Source organism: Neolamprologus multifasciatus, chromosome 3 (assembly GCF_963576455.1).
Source record: "Neolamprologus multifasciatus chromosome 3, fNeoMul1.2, whole genome shotgun sequence".
NCBI lineage: Eukaryota > Metazoa > Chordata > Actinopteri > Cichliformes > Cichlidae > Neolamprologus > Neolamprologus multifasciatus.
The window spans coordinates 27,231,784-27,251,790 of NC_140441.1; the positions used below are offsets into that span (position 1 = coordinate 27,231,784).

The following is a 20,007-nucleotide window of genomic DNA, read 5'->3' on the forward strand; positions in this document are numbered from 1 at the left end:
GATTAAACAGAGTACTTGTGAAGTTGCAGGGTAGCTTCTGAGTGCTGTGTTGTGTGTGTTTAAGTGTTGTGGTTGAGGTGTCGTATGGCTTGGTGGTAAAAACTGTTTTTTAAGTCTTGTAGTCCGAGCAGACAGACTCCTGTAACGTCTGCCAGATGGTAACAAGGAGAACAGCTGATGTGCTAGGTGGCTGTGGTCCTTGATGATGCTGTGTGCTTTACGGAGGCATCGCTGGAGGTAAATGTCCTGAATGGCAGGAAGCCTCGTGCCAGTGATGTGCTCTGCTGCCTTCACCACCCTCTGTAGTGCTTTACGGCTGCTGGCAGAGAAGCTGTTGTGGTCATGTGTGGATATATGACTGTTGGAAAATTACTTCCAAAAGTAGAAACAGCTTTAACCTTTTAGTGTTTAATGTTTTTTCATTTTCCACTACACAGTGGACAAATTGAACTTGTTTCTGGTTTTCAGTCTTCCCTTTTTAATTGGGTGCATGATAATGATACAGTTTAACCTGTTATAAATAAATAAAAAAAAGAGTCAAACATAGAACGGTCGGTGGCGCTGTCACTTGGTGTTCGCTCGCTCTGTGGTATAGTATCACTTCCTGTTCCTGCTCAAACACAGTGGTGTTTCTGAGTAGCTTATTTGCTTAGCAGTTTAATTAACAACTTTTAAATACATTCTTTTTTCATAGTATAATCTTCACGTGCTTCATCCGAAGCACACTTTCTGTGTACTCACTACCTAATTTATAGCCAAAGTATTCACTCACTGTCTCTGTACTGTTTCGCTAGCTTAGCTCGTAGCCGACCCGTTAGCATCATGGCTACGTCACCTGTCCCTCCTGCACTTTCTTGCTCATTGTGTCAGATGTTTAGTTACTCCTCGGCCTCCTTTAGCAGTAATGATATCTGTAACAAATGTAGCATATTTGCAGCTCTGGAGGCCAGGATTACTGATCTGGAGACTCGGCTTTGCACCCTTCACTCACCCTTAGCTAGCCAGGCCCCTGTAGCTGGTGCAGCCGAAGATAGCGTAGGCCCCGCTAGCTGTTCCCCGGCAGATCCCAAGCAGCTGCGGAAAGAGGGCGGCTAGGTAACGGTGAGGAGGAAGCATAGTCCTAAACAGAAGCCCCAGGTACACCACCAACCCGTTCATTTGTCTAACCGTTTTTCCCCACTCGGTGACACACCCGCTGGGGGTCAAACTCTGGTAATTGGTGATTCTGTTCTCAGACATGTGAAGCTAGAGACACCGGCAACCATAGTCAATTGTCTTCCAGGGGCCAGAGCAGGCGACATTGAAGGGAATTTAAAACTGCTGGCTAAGGGTAAACGTAAATTCAGTAAAATCATAATTCACGTTGGCAGTAATGACACCCGGTTACGCCAATCGGAGGTCACTAAAATCAATATTGAATCGGTGTGCAACTTTGCCAAAACAATGTCGGACTCTGTAGTTTTCTCTGGTCCCCTCCCCAATCAGACCAGGAGTGACATGTTTAGCCGCATGTTCTCCTTAAATTGCTGGCTGTCTGAGTGGTGTCCCAGAAACGATGTGGGCTTCATAGATAATTGGCAAACCTTCTGGAGGAAACCTGGTCTTGTTAGGAGAGATGGCATCCATCCCACTTTGGATGGAGCAGCTCTCATTTCTAGAAATATGGACAAATTTATTAAACCCCTCAAAATATGACTATCCAGAGTTGGGACCAGGAAGCAGAGTTGCAGTCTTACACGCCTCTCTGCAGCTTCCCTCCTCCTGCTACCCCCCCCAAAAACCCATCTCCATAGAGACTGTGTCAGCTTCCAAAAAGACAAAAAACAAACTAAAAACCAGCAATAAACAACTTAAACATTTACAAAGAAAGAACAATACAGTATCCACATCTGAACCAAAGAGTAAAACAGTGAAATGTGGATTATTAAATATTAGGTCTCTCTCCTCCAAGTCTCTGTTAGTACATGACTTAATAATTGATCAACAAATTGATTTACTCTGCCTTACAGAAACCTGGTTGCAGCAGGATGATTATGTTAGTTTAAATGAATCAACACCCCCGAGTCATTCTAACTACCAGAAGTCTCGAAGCACAGGTCGAGGGGGCGGTGTGGCAGCAATTTTTCACACCAGTCTATTAATTAATGAAAGACCAAGACAGACTTTTAATTCATTTGAAAGCCTGATGCTTAACATTGTCCACCCCAGCTGTGAAACTCAGAAACCAGTCTTACTTGTTATCAACTACCGTCCACCTGGGCCTTACACAGAGTTTCTGTCTGATTTCTCAGACTTTATATCTAATTTAGTTCTGAGCTCAGATAAAATAATTATTGTGGGTGATTTTAACATCCATGTTGATGCTAAAAATGACAGCCTCAACATGGCATTTAATCTGTTGTTAGACTCAATTGGTTTCTCTCAAAATGTAAAAGAACCCACCCACCACTTTAATCACACTCTAGATCTTGTTTTAACATATGGCATAGAAACTGAACATTTAACAGTGTTTCCTGAAAACCCTCTCCTGTCTGATCATTTCTTGATAACATTTACATTTACAATAATTGATTACGAGGCAGTGGAGAGTGGACTTTATCAAAGTAGATGTCTTTCTGAAAGCGCTGTAACTAAGTTTAAGAATATAATCCAGCCACTGTTATCATCGTCAATGCCCTGTACCAACATAGAGCAGAGCAGCTATCTGAACGCTACCCCAACAGAGGTCGATTATCTTGTTAATAATTTCACCTCCTCACTACGTACGACTCTGGATACTGTAGCTCCAGTGAAAACTAAGGTCTCTAATCAGAAGTACCTGACCCCGTGGTATAATTCTCAAACACGTACCCTAAAGCAGATGACTCGTAATCTGGAGAGGAAATGGCGTGTCACAAATTTAGAGGATCATCACTTAGCCTGGAGAAATAGTTTGTTGCTTTATAAGAAAGTACTCCGCAAAGCCAGAACAGCTTACTACTCATCACTGATTGAAGAAAATAAGAACAACCCCAGGTTTCTCTTCAGCACTGTAGCCAGGCTGACAAAACGTCAGAGCTCTTTTGAGCCAACCATCCCTTTAACGTTAACTAGTGATGACTTCATGAACTTCTTCACAAATAAAATTTTTATCATTAGAGAAAAAATTACCAATAATCATCCCACAGATGTAATATTATCTACAGCTACTCTTAGTACCATTGATGTTAAGTTAGACTCTTTTTCTCCAATCGATCTTTCTGAGTTAACTTCAATAATTACTTCCTCCAAACCATCAACGTGTCTTTTAGACCCCATTCCTACAAAACTGCTCAAAGAAGTCCTGCCATTTATTAATTCTTCGATCTTATATATGATCAACCTATCTCTAATAATCGGCTATGTACCACAGGCCTTCAAGGTGGCTGCAGTTAAACCTTTACTCAAAAAGCCATCTCTAGACCCAGCAGTCTTAGCTAATTATAGGCCAATCTCCAACCTTCCTTTCATATCAAAAATCCTTGAAAGAGTAGTTGTCAAACAGCTAACAGATCATCTGCAGAGGAATGGTTTATTTGAAGAGTTTCAGTCAGGTTTCAGAGCTCATCACAGCACAGAAACAGCTTTAGTGAAGGTTACAAATGATCTTCTTATGGCCTCTGACAGTGGACTCATCTCTGTGCTTGTCCTTCTTGACCTTAGTGCAGCATTCGATACTGTTGACCATAATATCCTATTAGAGCGATTAGAACATGCTGTAGGTATTACAGGTACTGCACTGCAGTGGTTTGTATCATATCATATCTATCTAATAGACTCCAATTTGTGCATGTAAATGGAGAGTCCTCTTCACACACTGAGGTTAATTATGGAGTTCCACAGGGTTCGGTGCTAGGACCAATTCTGTTTACATTATACATGCTTCCCCTAGGCAGCATCATTAGAAGACATAGCATACATTTTCACTGCTATGCAGATGACACCCAGCTCTATCTGTCCATGAAGCCAGATAACACACACCAATTAGTTAAACTGCAGGAATGTCTTAAAGACATAAAGACCTGGATGGCCACTAACTTTCTGCTTCTTAACTCAGATAAAACTGAGGTCATTGTACTCGGTGCTGAAAAGCTTAGAAATATGGTATCTGTCAGGGTTCCTGGGTCGGTGACCCAGTGTTTTCAGTTTTCCCACATCAATGTTTTCACTTCCTGTTTTTTCCCCATGTCAGCTTGTCTCTCGTGTCATTAGTCAGATTATGTTCAGCCCTGTACTCACCTGTTTCCAATCATTGTCATCATTCAACCTGTGTATTTAAGTTCCTCGGTTTCACCAGTTCTCTGTCGTGTCATTGATGTTATGTTGTCGTTTCCGCCAGCCAGCCACTCAGTCCGTCCGTCCTTCCTTCCTTCATTCATTCAGTCAGTAGTCCAGCCAGCCAGCCAGCCATTTCCTACCTCTGTTCTGTTTGCTCACGCCATCACAATAAACACCAGTCTTCACCTACCTGTGAGTCCTGCGTTTGGGTTCCTTCTTCCTCGCCTCCACTCAGCAACCCCTGACAGTATCTAAGCAGATTCTTACTCTGGATGGCATTACCTTGGCCTCCAGTAACACTGTGAGGAACCTTGGAGTCATTTTTGACCAGGATATGTCCTTCAACGCACATATTAAACAAATATGTAAGACTGCGTTCTTCCGTTTGCGCAACATCTCTAAAATTAGAAATATCCTGTCTCAGAGTGACGCTGAAAAACTAGTTCATGCATTTATTACTTCCAGGCTGGACTACTGCAATTCATTATTATCAGGATGTCCAAAAAACTCACTGAAAAGCCTTCAGCTAATCCAAAATGCTGCAGCAAGAGTACTGACAGGGACTAGAAAGAGAGAGCATATTTCTCCTGTTTTGGCTTCCCTTCATTGGCTTCCTGTTAAATCCAGAATTTTATTCAAAATCCTGCTCCTCACATACAAGGTCTTAAATAATCAGGCCCCATCTTATCTTAATGACCTTGTGGTACCATATCACCCTATTAGAGCACTTCGCTCTCGCTCTGCAGGCCTACTTGTTGTTCCTAGAGTATTTAAAAGTAGAATGGGAGGGAGAGCCTTCAGTTTTCAGGCCCCTCTTCTGTGGAACCAGCTTCCAGTTTGGATTCGGGAGACAGACACTATCTCTACTTTTAAGATTAGGCTTAAAACTTTCCTTTTTGCTAAAGCATATAGTTAGGGCTGGACCAGGTGACCCTGAATCCTCCCTTAGTTATGCTGCAATAGATGTAGGCTGCCGGGGGATTCCCATGATGCATTGAGTTTTTCCTTTCCAGTCACCTTTCTCGCTCTCTATGTATTAACAGACCTCTCTGTGTTGAATCATATCTGTTATTATCTGTCTCTCTTCCACAGCATGTCTTTTATCCTGTCTTCCTTCTCTCACCCCAACCGGTCGCAGCAGATGGCCGCCCCTCCCTGAGCCTGGTTCTGCCGGAGGTTTCTTCCTGTTAAAAGGGAGTTTTTCCTTCCCACTGTCGCCAAAGTGCTTGCTATTGTTGGGTTTTTCTCTGTATCTATGAAGCGCCTTGAGGCGACTTTTGTTGTGATTTGGCGCTATATAAATAAAATTGAATTGAATAGAACAAATCTATTTCTCTCCAGCACCAGAAGCCGTCATTCCTTCACCGACACCTCCACCTCCTTCCACCCCTCCTCCCACTGTGAGCATGCAGCTTGGTGGCAGGAACGTGACGGTGGTGGGAGAGAGGCTCTGCTGGTCCGATGCTCTGATGTACTGTAGACGTTATTACTGGGACCTGCTCAGCCTTCACAGCCAACAGGAGCAAAGCGAGTTGGAGCAGCTGCTGGGCCTTGTTCCTTTCTCCCTCACAGACCACGTCTGGCTGGGACTGCGCAGGTACTGATGAAATGAGAAAATTAGTGCTTTTAACAACCAAATTAATTAGCAAGAAATAATATAAATTGGCTGATTCTGTTTTCCAGTTACATAGTGCACCTTTGCTGACAACTGTCTTAATGTCAAGTAATAAGTAATCCACAGCTTATGTAGGATTGTCAGCTCAGAGCAAAATGACCACAAAAGAGCCACCACTAAAAAAACAAACAGTGATTAACAGAAATTATTGAACATCACCAAAAGAAAAAACAGAATTACTCAAAATGAACAGACAATCAACAAAATAAGAAGCAACCAGGAGAACATGAAATTAAGAAGATGAAGAAATGGTAGAAAGAAATGGCATAACATTAGGAACACTGACAAGTGTTCTTCATCATGGCACCTGTTAGTGGGTAGGATACCTTTTAAATATATATATATATATTTTTTTTTATATTTTGTCTTGTGTCCTAGCATCTCAGTGTTAAATACCACAACAAACCTTCAGTGAAGTAATCCAACAGCCACCAAAACTTTAATATTAAACAAGAACCAGAACCGAGATACTACCACAAGAACAAGATCTCAACATAAAACGACAGTGATATCAAAACAGGAATTGAAAACACAAACAACTGCAAGTTCACTCACAGAAACACAGAATGCATCCATCCAATCTGCTCTATTACTCAGATCTAAGCTTGCTGTAAAATATTTCAAGGATTCAAGGAGCTTTATTGTCATTCGCATCACATGTTAACATGATTTGGAATGAAATTATGTACACACAGTCCCGGAGTGAAAAGAAACAAAATAATGAAGAAACAGATTTTTTTTTTGTAAGTAATAAATATTTTATTTATTTATTTTTAACAAACAAGAATGACAAGTAATAAAAAAGTACAATAAATAATACTTTGTACTCTACTGTACTCTACTCTCTTGGTGGCGCTGTCACTTGGTGTTCGCTTGCTCTGTGGTAGAGTATTACTTCCTGTTCCTGCTCAAACACAGTGGTGTTTCTGAGTAGCTTATCTGCTTAGCAATTTAATTAACAACTTTTAAATACATTCTTTTTTCATAGTATAATCTTCACGTGCTTCATCCGAAGCACACTGTCTCTGTAATGTTTCGCTAGCTTAGCTTAGCTCGTAGCCGACTCGTTAGCACCAAGGCTACTTCACCTGTCTCTCCTGCACTTTCTTGCTCATTGTGTCAGATGTTTAGTTACTCCTCGGCCTCCTTTAGCAGTAACGATATCTGTAACAAATGTAGCATATTTGCAGCTCTGGAGGCCTGCATGCATATTCAAACTCATCCCCATATTATATTCTTCAAGTTGATTAGTAATTATTAGTAAAATGTTCTTGATCTCTGTAATGAGAAGTAGAGCTGGGCGATAGAACGATAACGATATGTATTGCAAAATAACTTCTTCTCGATAGAAAAATACAGTGGGGCAAAAAAGTATTTAATCAGCCACCGATTGTGCAAGTTCCCCCACTTAAAATGATGACAGAGGTCAGTAATTTGCACCAGAGGTACACTTCAACTGTGAGAGACAGAATGTGAAAAAAAAATCCAGAATTCACATGGTAGGATTTGTAAAGAATTTATTCGTAAATCAGGGTGGAAAATAAGTATTTGGTCAATAACAAAAATACAACTCAATACTTTGTAACATAACCTTTGTTGGCAATAACAGAGGTCAAACGTTTACTATAGGTCTTTACCAGGTTTGCACACACAGTAGCTGGTATTTTGGCCCATTCCTCCATGCAGATCTTCTCAAGAGCAGTGATGTTTTGGGGCTGTCGCCGAGCAACACGGACTTTCAACTCCCGCCACAGATTTTCTATGGGGTTGAGGTCTGGAGACTGGCTAGGCCACTCCAGGACTTTCAAATGCTTCTTACGGAGCCACTCCTTTGTTGCCCGGGCGGAGTGTTTTGGATCACTGTCATGTTGGAAGACCCAGCCTCGTTTCATCTTCAAAGTTCTCACTGATGGAAGGAGGTTTTGGCTCAAAATCTCACGATACTTGGCCCCATTCATTCTGTCCTTAACACGGATCAGTCGTCCTGTCCCCTTGGCAGAAAAACAGCCCCATAGCATGATGTTTCCACCCCCATGCTTCACAGTAGGTATGGTGTTCTTGGGATGCAACTCAGTATTCTTCTTCCTCCAAACACGACGAGTTGAGTTTATACCAAAAAGTTCTACTTTGGTTTCATCTGACCACATGACATTCTCCCAATCCTCTGCTGTATCATCCATGTGCTCTCTGGCAAACTTCAGACGGGCCTGGACATGCACTGGCTTCAGCAGCGGAACACGTCTGGCACTGCGGGATTTGATTCCCTGCCGTTGTAGTGTGTTACTGATGGTGACCTTTGTTACTTTGGTCCCAGCTCTCTGCAGGTCATTCACCAGGTCCCCCCGTGTGGTTCTGGGATCTTTGCTCACCGTTCTCATGATCATTTTGACCCCACGGGATGAGATCTTGCGTGGAGCTCCAGATCGAGGGAGATTATCAATGGTCTTGTATGTCTTCCATTTTCTGATGATTGCTCCCACAGTTGATTTTTTCACACCAAGCTGCTTGCCTATTGTAGATTCACTCTTCCCAGTCTGGTGCAGGTCTACAATTCTTTTCCTGGTGTCCTTCGAAAGCTCTTTGGTCTTGGCCATGGCGGAGTTTGGAGTCTGACTGGTTGAGGCTGTGGACAGGTGTCTTTTATACAGATGATGAGGTCAAACAGGTGCCATTCATACAGGTAACGAGTGGGGGACAGAAAAGCTTCTTACAGAAGACGTTACAGGTCTGTGAGAGCCAGGGATTTTCCTTGTTTGAGGTGACCAAATACTTATTTTCCACCCTGATTTACGAATAAATTCTTTACAAATCCTACCATGTGAATTCATGGATTTTTTTTTCACATTCTGTCTCTCACAGTTGAAGTGTACCTCTGGTGCAAATTACTGACCTCTTTCATCATTTTAAGTGGGGGAACTTGCACAATCGGTGGCTGACTAAATACTTTTTTGCCCCACTGTACAACTATCGCGATAGACCTCATCTCTCTCTCTTCCTCTTTAAAAAAAAAAAAAAAAAAAGGAACAGCCAATCCAAATTAACGTCACGTGACTTGTTACATACAGCACAAGTGCCAAGCCGCATGTGCGTATTTGTTTGCGAAGCAGCTAACCGCCGTGTCGACAGGGTAATGGAGAAAATGAGTGTGCCAAGTAGAGAAAAATCAACCGAGAGCTTGGGTGACTACGTTACCGAAGAGAACACAGATGACGGTTCGAATGCCGAAGAGATTGTCGAAAAGAAGGGCCAGAAAAGTTCCGTAGTGTGGAGATGTTTCGGCTATTTGAAGTCTGACAAAAAACAGAGCAGCAATCATCAATCTCTGACTGAAAGTGCTAATTCGTCATCAAAAACAACCAGGGGAATCCCTGCGAAGCAGCAACAGTCAATTGAGTCGGCTTTCTCCAGCGTCTTACCATATGACAAAAAAGCTAAGAGACATAGCGACATAACGAATGCCATAGCCTACTGTCTTGCTAAAGACATGCTACCAATAAACACGGTCGAAAATGAAGAATTCAAGCAGCTAATTAAGGTACTGGATCCTCGTTACTAGTGATGGGTCGTTCGCGAACGAAATGGCTCTTAGAGCCAACTCTTTGACGTGAACGACGCGAGCCGGCTCCTTATCGTGAGCCGTCACGTGGGTTTTTTTTCTTTCTCTCACCTTCTCTCTCGCACTTTTTTTCCGCTTCACTCTGCACGCGAGCCTTGTGCTTTACGCTGGGCAGAGGGGGGAGGGGCGGTAGTTACACTCAGTAGCACAGGAACAGAGCCGGAGGGAGAGAAAGAGAGAGAGAGCCAGGGGACAACAACATCACATTAGAAAGGTATAGTAATCATCCACAACTATTTTCGGTTGCAGATGATAAAGGATTCAGAAAGTTTATTCATGCAGGTCCATATGACAGAGAATATGCATAATTTTTTTACGTTAGTAATTCCTTTTGTGCATAATTTTATATTATTGTTAATAATAAATTAATTAAAGCAACAAAACAACCTGAAGAGCCGGTTCGGAGCTGAAAGAGCCGGCTCTTTTTAGTGAGCCGAACCGAAAGAGCCGGATCTCTAAAAAGAGCCGGAAATCCCATCACTACTCGTTACCAACTCCCTGGACGTAAACATTTCTCTCAGACAGCGCTTCCAAAGCTATATAGAGAGTGCCGTGAGGCTCTTGAGAAGGAGCTACAAACTGTATCGTTCTTCGCTACTACATCCGACATGTGGTCAAGTTGCACGTCAGAACCTTACCTTAGCCTTACTGCCCACTATATCGACCAAGACTGGAATCTGAAAAGCAAATGTCTTCAAACTGCCTACCTTCCCGACGACCACACGGGTGAAGTAATTGCATTAGGACTGTCAGAAGGTTGCCAGTGTTGCCAACTCCTCAGTAAGGAAAATCGCTATTGGCTGTCCTAAAAGTCGCTAGAAGTCGCTAAATGACGTCATCGCCTAATTTGCATAATTTGTCATGCTAATGTAATTGTAATCTATGTTGTTGGAGAGAGTAATAACATCGTGGAAGAGACATAAAGTGAGTAAAAAACGTCCTAAATGCATTTAGAATTTATTTAGAACTACAAATTAAATTTATTTTAGCAATTATTGTTTTTTTAATGTCACAATTCCAACCCTGCTCCTTTACCCAGGCTTGGACCGGCAAAAGTGACCCGAAATAGGCACTTTGGTGGAGTTACTTTGTGTGTTTATAAGTAGTTTTAAACCTTGTGATCCACAGAACAGCATAAGAGTAAAAGAACTGACTGAGTTACAGCACCCGCTGCTTGTTGAGAGTAAAAGCGATATGCGCTTTCACATCTTTTTTTAGCGACTTTTTAAAAAAAAAAGTCGCTAGGGGTCTGAAAACTCGCTAAATATAGCGACAAAGTCGCTAAGTTGGCAACACTGGCGCTTGCATCCTGGGGACTGAGTGAAGACAAACAAGTCTGCATCACAACCGATAGTGGGACAAATATAGTGAAGGCCACATCCCTGAATAACTGGACCCGGCTGCAGTGCTTCAGACATCGACTTCAATCAGCTATCGGTAAGTTGGGAAGCAGAATAAAATTAAAAATACCTCTTTTAATTGTGTTTTTGAGCCCATGTAAATATATTAAAAGCTAGAGATCTAAATCACCTCCATGGTTATTGTTAAAAAATAAACATCAGAAAGAATATTCTTCATGTCAGCCTATTTATTTGAGGCAGTAGTTGCTGTTGGCATGCATAATAGGCAAATATTCAGTCACTCTTCAGTGTAAATCAAGTTGACAAAATGTGCCAAATAAAATTTAGAATTTTGGGGTTCTATCAGGATCCCAATTGGCTAATACAGCTCTTTTTCCTATAAAGAACATTAAATTATGATTCCACCAAAGGGGGCAATTCAAGACAAAAAGAACAAGTGATGAAAACGTCAAATATAACAATGATGTTGATAACACCAGCCTCTGTCACCTTTTTAAATATAAGAAAAAAAAATTGGTCAGTCTGTCAGCAAAATTTTAAAAAGTTAAAGTACAATAAAAAAAAGTACAATCATAACAAGTAAGTGGGTTTTCAGGCAGTGAATTTTATTTGTGACTGAAAAAAAAAAAAATCGAAAATCTTAAATTAGTTTCTGAGGTTAACCCTTTAAGACCTACCATAGAACCAAGTCCGCCAGAGCTTATATTATATTTTTACATGCTGTAGTGCCATTTTTGGGAGCATTTCAAGTTGCTATACATCAATACAACCATTATAGCCCAAATTTTAATAATATGTCTGCATTAACTGCATAGTAATTACATAAATTGCAAGAAAGTGCAATAAACTACAAAAGAATTGAAAATCGTTTTTGTTTTTTTAACATATATTTCTAGTTAGAGAAATTTAAGAGGCTTATCCCTCAAAACTGTAAATGCAAAAAAGTTGCACAAAATAGTTTCCCACCACAGGAAATTTATTTTGAGTGTCTTCATAGTTTTATTTTTGAAATACACCAATTTTTATATACTGCAGGAAAAACAAAAATAAATATTATAGTGCAAATTTGCCAAAAAACAGCATATGCATCAAAATAAACTATTTCCAGCAGTGCAATATGAGTCCTAAGCATCCCAGAAACGACACAGAAAGTCATAAAGTCAAAGATAACTTTTAAAAACACCAGTATAGGCTGATGAGGCCCTGATGGTAAAAAAAAAAAAAACTACATTTCCGCGAAAATGACGTCACTTCCGGTTTCGGGCAGGTAATCCGATTATTAAGTGATGACGTGACGAATCCTACTTCCGGTCCTAAAGTAATCTGCGTTTAATATGGCTTTTGTGTTGTTAACATGTTTAATTCTTTGTATTTTCTTCTATTTGATCTCAAAAAGCTCCTAAAAACAGTCAGTGATCCCCATTGATCTCCCTCGGCTTTTATTACCGCTAATCATTTATTTAAACTCAGTTTTAAAACCTTAGGATGTAACTACAGCCCAGCCCATGCAGCAGTATATGAATGACTAACCTCGTCTTGTGGATGGATTATCTCAGTTGTTCTCCTGGCTGAAGTTTGGTCCTTTTACAGCATCCTGCCATGCGATTACATTTGTTCCTGACCACTGAGAACACTCACGTTAACTTTTATCGAGTGGAAAAAAAGTTAGCTTGTTTATATTATGCTAACATAGCTGTATACCAGCTAGCCAAATTCAGTAACCCTACAAACGTCAGTGCTGTTTAGTTTTCTGTCTTAATTTATGTCGGAAGTGATAGCAGAGCTGTACGTTTTAATTTCTTTTCAAAACTCCGCAGTCAGGACATGCTATATTGTATTTAGATGGAAGCTAGCGAGCTAACTTCCTGCTAACTTCTAACTCTGTTAAATGTCATAAATTCCGTTTTCATGGATGCCTGGATGTTAAACTCAATTGTTACACCTGGTAGAGCAGAACGCTGATCATTTTATTAAAGATGAAAGACTTTAGACAGTATTTTAACTCAGTAATGCCACAATGATCATTTGATATATGGACCTGCCGCAGAGTTTATGCCCAGAAACGGCTAGTGACGTCAGACTGAATGATCGGATGGCGGACATGCGAAAGTTCGCGCTGACGTCTATTCCAATGTAGGAAGTTTTATGAACAGCTGATCGGATCAGCAAAGCGTGTTTCTGGAATATTATGTATTTGTTGCTGCAAGCGCTTTTTATGCAGTTTTTGCAAAGCCATATGTGGAAGGAAACCGTGACCTAGGACAAGCTGATGGCATAAGATGTAAGTACAACTCCCCCGGTTTCATATGCAAAAAAAATTATTATGCTAGCTTATGTGGTTGCAGTGCTACCGCGATTTAAAAATAGTTACGCAAAACAGAGCGTGCCCGCTCCGACCGGCTTTAAAGGGTTAATATGTGCTATTATTTACCTTTTTATCCACAGAAAAAGCCGGCAAAGACAAGAGGGTGGAGTGAGCTGTGGCCATGTGTAAGAGAGTGGTGGCCGCCTTCAGTTTTTCTTGGAAGAAGAAAAGGGACAAAACCAGTAAGTAGGTGTACAGCATACACTGTAGTGTAAAGCACACAGGAGTATTGGCTTAGAAGCCAGGATAAACTTTAAAATCTTACTTCAAATCTTCAAATGATTTGAACGTGAGAAGTAAGATTTTAAAGCAAGCCAGATCCTTTTATTTAGCAAAACTGTGATTAATAGTTAAATATTATTGTTGAGGGGCACAGACAGGACTCCGCACGCACACACACATTAAAAAAAATATATATATATATTTTTCAAAAAGTTGCCTCAACAAAAGGGCACTTTGGGCACCCATCAGGAAAGGGGCGGGTGCTCAAGCCCCTCTAGCCCCCCCCTCTGCACGTGCCTGTTCAAATGTATCCATAAATCTGCTCCTTCATATCTGTGTGACTTGCTCCATATCGCCACTGTTTCCCGCCCTCTCAGATCATCATCTGCTACTCATCTTACCGTTCCGTCCTCACACCTTATCACTATGGGGAGCAGAGCTTTCGCTCTGCTCCCCGGCTCTGGAACTCTCTTCGTCCTGCACTAAAAAATATTGACACCCTTTCCGTATTTAAGACACAGCTCAAAACACACCTGTTTAGACTGGCTTATTCGCTTTAATGCTGATTTTATCTGTTGTCACGCTCTGTTTTGTAATTTTAACTTATTTTATGTATTTTATGACTATTGTTCCTTTTATTAATTGTGTTTTTTGTAAGGTGACCTTGGGTTTCTGAAAGGCTCCCGCAAATAAAATGTATTATTATTATTATTATTATTATTATTATTATTACGTACACGTTGGTAAGTTGTCTTGTTGCAACTGACGAACTGAAACAAACGAGTGTGCTGTGTTTGCAACAGCGTGACAAACATTACCTGTCCTTTTATTAACTGCACAAGTAGTGCTGGTCACAGCTGCTGGCTACCTGTTTAAGGCTCATGGGTCTATAGCTCTGTCCACCGTTTTAGAGAACATATTTAAAGTAAGTTTCTGGGCTTTTCCTGCCTTTCTGGAGGGATTATATTTCACTAAAAATGATCTAATATGCATGTCCACATAATTATGCATTATTATAATTATAATATATTAAAAAACACACGCTGTATTTTAAAGAACATCCATTAAGAAGCAGATTATATTAGATTTATATTTTAAATAAGACAAAATTTGGATTTTACAGCAGTAAAATTATTGTATCTCTACTGTTTAAAAATGTAATAAGCTTTGCCCCTGCACAGAGTGGATAGTGAAACAAATGGAATCATCATAAATACATTATTTCATATTTATTACTTCCCCCTCCTCATTGCTTTATTATTGTAGCTCTAGTAATAAATAATAATGTAAGGATTCTGGATCAGCACCATGATGCCCATAGTATATACAGTATTCTGAAGGTGGTCTAAAATGTCACTGTGTGTGCGTGCATGTGTGTGTTTTATTTAGATGGATTTTTAAAAAAAATATTACTCATGATATAACATTGTCCAGACATGGCTGGTAAGGACATGAGGAGGAAACAGTAGGAGCTGTGTGAGGCTACTAAAGGCAGTGCTATAACATTTTTCTGTCATCATTTTATTATAGATTAAGTGCAAGAGTTGTTAGGTGTGGATAATTAGATTATAGTTTATTGCAATAGCAAGTTGTGCCTTGTTCTCAGATAGACAGCAAGTGGAGAGTGATATATGAAAAGATGGGATGGAAGGAAGAAGAGAAGCAAAGAGTGATTCACAGGCAGAGCCTAAATTATTTCTCACAGTTTTTTGTTGCCTTATGGTTCCAAGCGCTGTCACCAATCTTTGCATTTTGTTATTATCTCATGATACTTGTTTAATCAGCTACCATCTCTCCTATGGACTTTTTAATGTCTACAGTCTCAGATCAACACAGCCCTGCCCTCCAGCACTATCCACAGCAACCCCTCAACAGCAACATTGTACCCATCAGGTAAAACATCGGCTACGTTTGCTTTGCGTTGTTGCCCATATTAGATTCTTGATGAATGTGCGTTGCTGTTATTCAGCCTGGTTCAAAGTGCCCCTTTTTAACTTTGAGCACCCGCCCCTTTAAACCTCTCTGCACGGCCCTGCTCAGGAGGAGCTTCACCTACCCCAGCACAAGTTAGTGACAGAGTCGCCCACCAGGTGGGGCTCACGCCAAAAAATGGTTGGGTGGGTTCTGGGGCAACATAACGCTATCTCTCAGGTCCTCAGTGCAAATAAGAAGACCAGGCACTTAGGTCCCTCCTGGCAAGATCTAGATGTTCTGGAGTCTGTGCATGTGGCCCTGAACCCACTACTGGAATTCGCAGATTCACTTTCTGGAGAGTGTTACGTGAGTGTGTCCTACCTCAAGCCGATGCTTCACCTTTTCAGAACACAGATTCTGAAACCATCTGAGGATGAAACACAACTTACAAAAGACCTTAAGATGACAGTCATGACATACCTTGATGAAAAGTACAATGACCAGATTACAAATGAACTGCTTGATGTTACAACCCTGGTAGATCCGCGCTTCAAAGTACAATACATGAATGCAGAACACGTTGATGCCATCAAAATGAGAGCAGTGTCTGAGATGTTGGGGCAAATTGAGCACCCGTCCACTTCAGCAGGAACGGAGGAAACAGAAGATGGTGGAGCTGCTGCAGTACTACCAACCCAGAAGAAACAGAGAAAGTCACTGGGCAGTTTCTTTAAGAAATCCCACCCCACCAGCACAGGGCTCACTGAAAAAGAGACAGTTGAAAAGGAGCTTGAAAAGTACTTGCTGGCACCTGATGCAGACAGTGAAATGGACCCACTTGAGTGGAAAATCAACGACAGAAGCTTCCCAAGAGTTAGCTGTCTGGCAAAGCGCTACCTGTGCATCCCCGCAACCAGCAGCCCCTCTGAGAGGGTATTTAGTACAGGGGGTAATATTGTGACTTGCCACAGGGCCGCTTTAAAGCATGAAGCAGTGGATAGACTTGTCTTCCTGTCCCACAACCTGTAGGCTTTTGTCAGACTAAAGTTTTATTTATCTATATATATATATATATATATATATATTATTGCACCTTGGATGTGTACCTAGGATTTAAAGAATGTTCTGTTAGCATCTTTATTTTAAAACTGTTTGAAAAGCTAAGCTATACAACAAGGAGAGTGAGAATTTCCTTTTAGTTCTGTTTATCTGATATTGACAAAAGTTAGTCAATTTTGTCTGTTCTTCTGTAAAACAAACTTTATTTATTTTTAGAATTAATATTTTGTTTCTAAGTGGAATTGACAATTTAGTAGTCTGTTTTGTTCTATTTTCAAACTTAAACGCTTTAGCGGCTACCTTTTGTGTAGTTTGCAATATTTGCCTCTATTTATCTGAAACTGAAGTCTCATGTTCCTTAAGTACATCTGCCCTGTTTAACTTATTATGGGAAATAAATATTTAAATCAAAACAAGCTACTGATTATTTCACATTGTACTTGTGAGCAACGGCACATTTAAATCTTACAAATTTAGTTATTTGGCTTATATCGTGATATATATCGTTATCGCCTGAAATTAAAAAAAAAAAACATATATCGTGATATGAAAAAATCTTATATCGCCCAGCTCTAATGAGAAGTAATCCTGGTTAGGATTTTTGTTAAAGTCAAGCTCTTTAAAAAAAAGAAAAAAATCAATCACTAAGTGCTCCCAACATAACCTGAACTAAACTGTTTGCTAAAACATTTAAGTCAAAGTTTTTCTTATGGGTTACAACAACCCATCAAATCTCTCAATGCAACCAGGCCCCGCACAGTTTACTCGCACCTTGTAGAAGAGGTTACAAAGAACCCAGAACAACATCTAACAGACGGCAGGCCTAAGTTGAGATCAGAATTCACGATTCAACAATAAGAAGGAGACTGGGCAAAATGACATCCGTGGCAGAGTTCAAGGAGAAAAACGCTGCTGACCAAAAAACAAGTACAAAAGCTTGTCACATATTTATCAAATAACATCCTGATGATCCCCAAGAGTTTATGAAAATATTCTGTGGACTGACGAGAAACAAGTTGAACTTTTTGGAAGGAGTCCTGTCACATCTACAAAAAAACTAACACAGCATTTCATAAATCTACATAGTGGTGGTATTGCAACAACCGGGGTTGTTTGCTGCTTCAGAACAACTTACCAAAAATTGTTTGAATTCTGTTCTCTATCTGAAAATCCTGGAGACTGTCCAGTCATCAGTTTGTCACCCTAAAATTTGTTTGATGAGCTGAAACATTTAAGTGTGACAAATACATAAAAGTCTAAGAAGAGGAAAGTGAGCAAATTATTTTTATTGCCAATGTCATGATGCGCTGTGTGGCAGCCAGGAGTGAGAACCCAATATAGATTATTTTACAAATTACAAAATAACCACGATTGAAAGGAGTCAGAAACCAAGGTTTTCAGAGATCACAAAATAAACATGGGTTTTATTTTATTAAGGTCAAACTACCAACAACTAGAACTCAAAACAATCTCCAACCTGAAGACGCATTCCTTCCTCGGAAAACTAAAAGGAAAGAATCTAGCTACTACCACCACATAGGTGCACACCATTTGCAAAACACACTATTTGGACACCCTCCCGACACAAAAATACTGCAGAGGAAGAGAACAGAGTTAACCACATACAGGAAGCACCACTGCTGTAGCATAAGTTTGTTTATTTAATTAGCTTGTTTTTTTCCTCCGCCTAATTATGGCCCCCTTCACTTGCATCCCGTTGGACCTCATATTAAGTTATCCAGTTAAAAACTATAAAATAAAGGTTAAAACCTGGAATTGACCCCAGGTGTGTGTTTTTTTCTTTATGGAATAACAAAGGAACAGACTTCTCCTGGCCAGGAAAATGCATGTCAGTCAAATGCCCAAATACCTTTGGAAAATGTGTAGAAAAAAACAGCTGTAACTACTCAGTTATCACATTACTTTTTTACACCCCTTGATTTAAACCTCAAAGTCTGTACTTCAGTTTGATTGATCTGCTGATGTCATGTACAGGGTAACCAGGGTCATCTTTACTCCATTGCAATTCTTATGATGCACTGCACACCACAAGGGTATAACATCTGTGATGTGATGGAGCTGGGATTGCAAGTTTGATTCCCACCTGGTATCCAGTAAGGATCCTGGCTTGACTCCCCATGGTAAAAACAAGCCCTGGAATGGCGCGGCTACGTCTGCAGCCTTTCCGCAGTTCAGGACACAAGCATTTCACTACATGTTCACTAAATGTTGTACTGTGTATGTGACAAATAAAATTTGTATTAAATGAAATTTGTATTGTATTAATGTGATGTTGACAGTATTCAATTGTTTACAAAATTTACATTTCTGTTCCTTCACTCGGAACATTCTGTCGGATTCACTACAGATAAATCTGCACCCACCTGACCCCAAAAAACCTAGGGAAGCATATGACCAGTTTCATGTGCAGTAACTCAACCAGCACAACCAGTTTTGCATATTAAAGGCATGACGAAGAGATACCTTCACGCCACTGACTGACTGAAAAAAAAAAAAAAAACATATATCGTGATATGAAAAAATCTTATATCGCCCAGCTCTAATGAGAAGTAATCCTGGTTAGGATTTTTGTTAAAGTCAAGCTCTTTAAAAAAAAAGAAAAAAAGCAATCACTAAGTGCTCCCAACATAACCTGAACTAAACTGTTTGCTAAAACATTTAAGTCAAAGTTTTTCTTATGGGTTACAACAACCCATCAAATCTCTCAATGCAACCAGGCCCCGCACAGTTTACTCGCACCTTGTAGAAGAGGTTACAAAGAACCCAGAACAACATCTAACAGACGGCAGGCCTAAGTTGAGATCAGAATTCATGATTCAACAATAAGAAGGAGACTGGGCAAAATGACGTCCGTGGCAGAGTTCAAGGAGAAAAACGCTGCTGACCAAAAAACAAGTACAAAAGCTTGTCACATATTTATCAAATAACATCCTGATGATCCCCAAGAGTTTATGAAAATATTCTGTGGACTGACGAGAAACAAGTTGAACTTTTTGGAAGGAGTCCTGTCACATCTACAAAAAAACTAACACAGCATTTCATAAATCTACATAGTGGTGGTATTGCAACAACCGGGGTTGTTTGCTGCTTCAGAACAACTTACCAAAATTGTTTGAATTCTGTTCTCTATCTGAAAATCCTGGAGACTGTCCAGTCATCAGTTTGTGCCCTAAAATTTGTTTGATGAGCTGAAGCATTTAAGTGTGACAAATACATAAAAGTCTAAGAAGAGGAAAGTGAGCAAATTATTTTTATTGCCAATGTCATGATGCGCTGTGTGGCAGCCAGGAGTGAGAACCCAATCGCAGGCGAGAGAACACACAGCAAAGTGAGGGTACGATGCGACACAGAGCAAGGAAAACACGGGGCTTAAATACACACTGGAGCAATCAGGGAATGGGAAACAAGAGGGAAACACAGCTGGGAGAAATCAGAGCTAACAGGCACAGCCTAGACACTAAACAGAAGGGACATGGAA

General features: G+C 40.4%; 1 protein-coding gene across 1 annotated transcript; it reads left to right on the forward strand.

The window, feature by feature from the left end:
* Nucleotides 1-15,560: 15,560 nt before the first annotated feature.
* LOC146522373 (E3 SUMO-protein ligase ZBED1-like) lies at nucleotides 15,561-16,663 on the forward strand (the record flags this gene model as incomplete). The annotated part of the gene is made up of 1 exon (XM_085147923.1): nucleotides 15,561-16,663. A coding segment is annotated over one exon (918 nt), but the record flags the coding sequence as incomplete, so codon positions are not given.
* Between the last annotated feature and the right edge of the window lie 3,344 nt (nucleotides 16,664-20,007).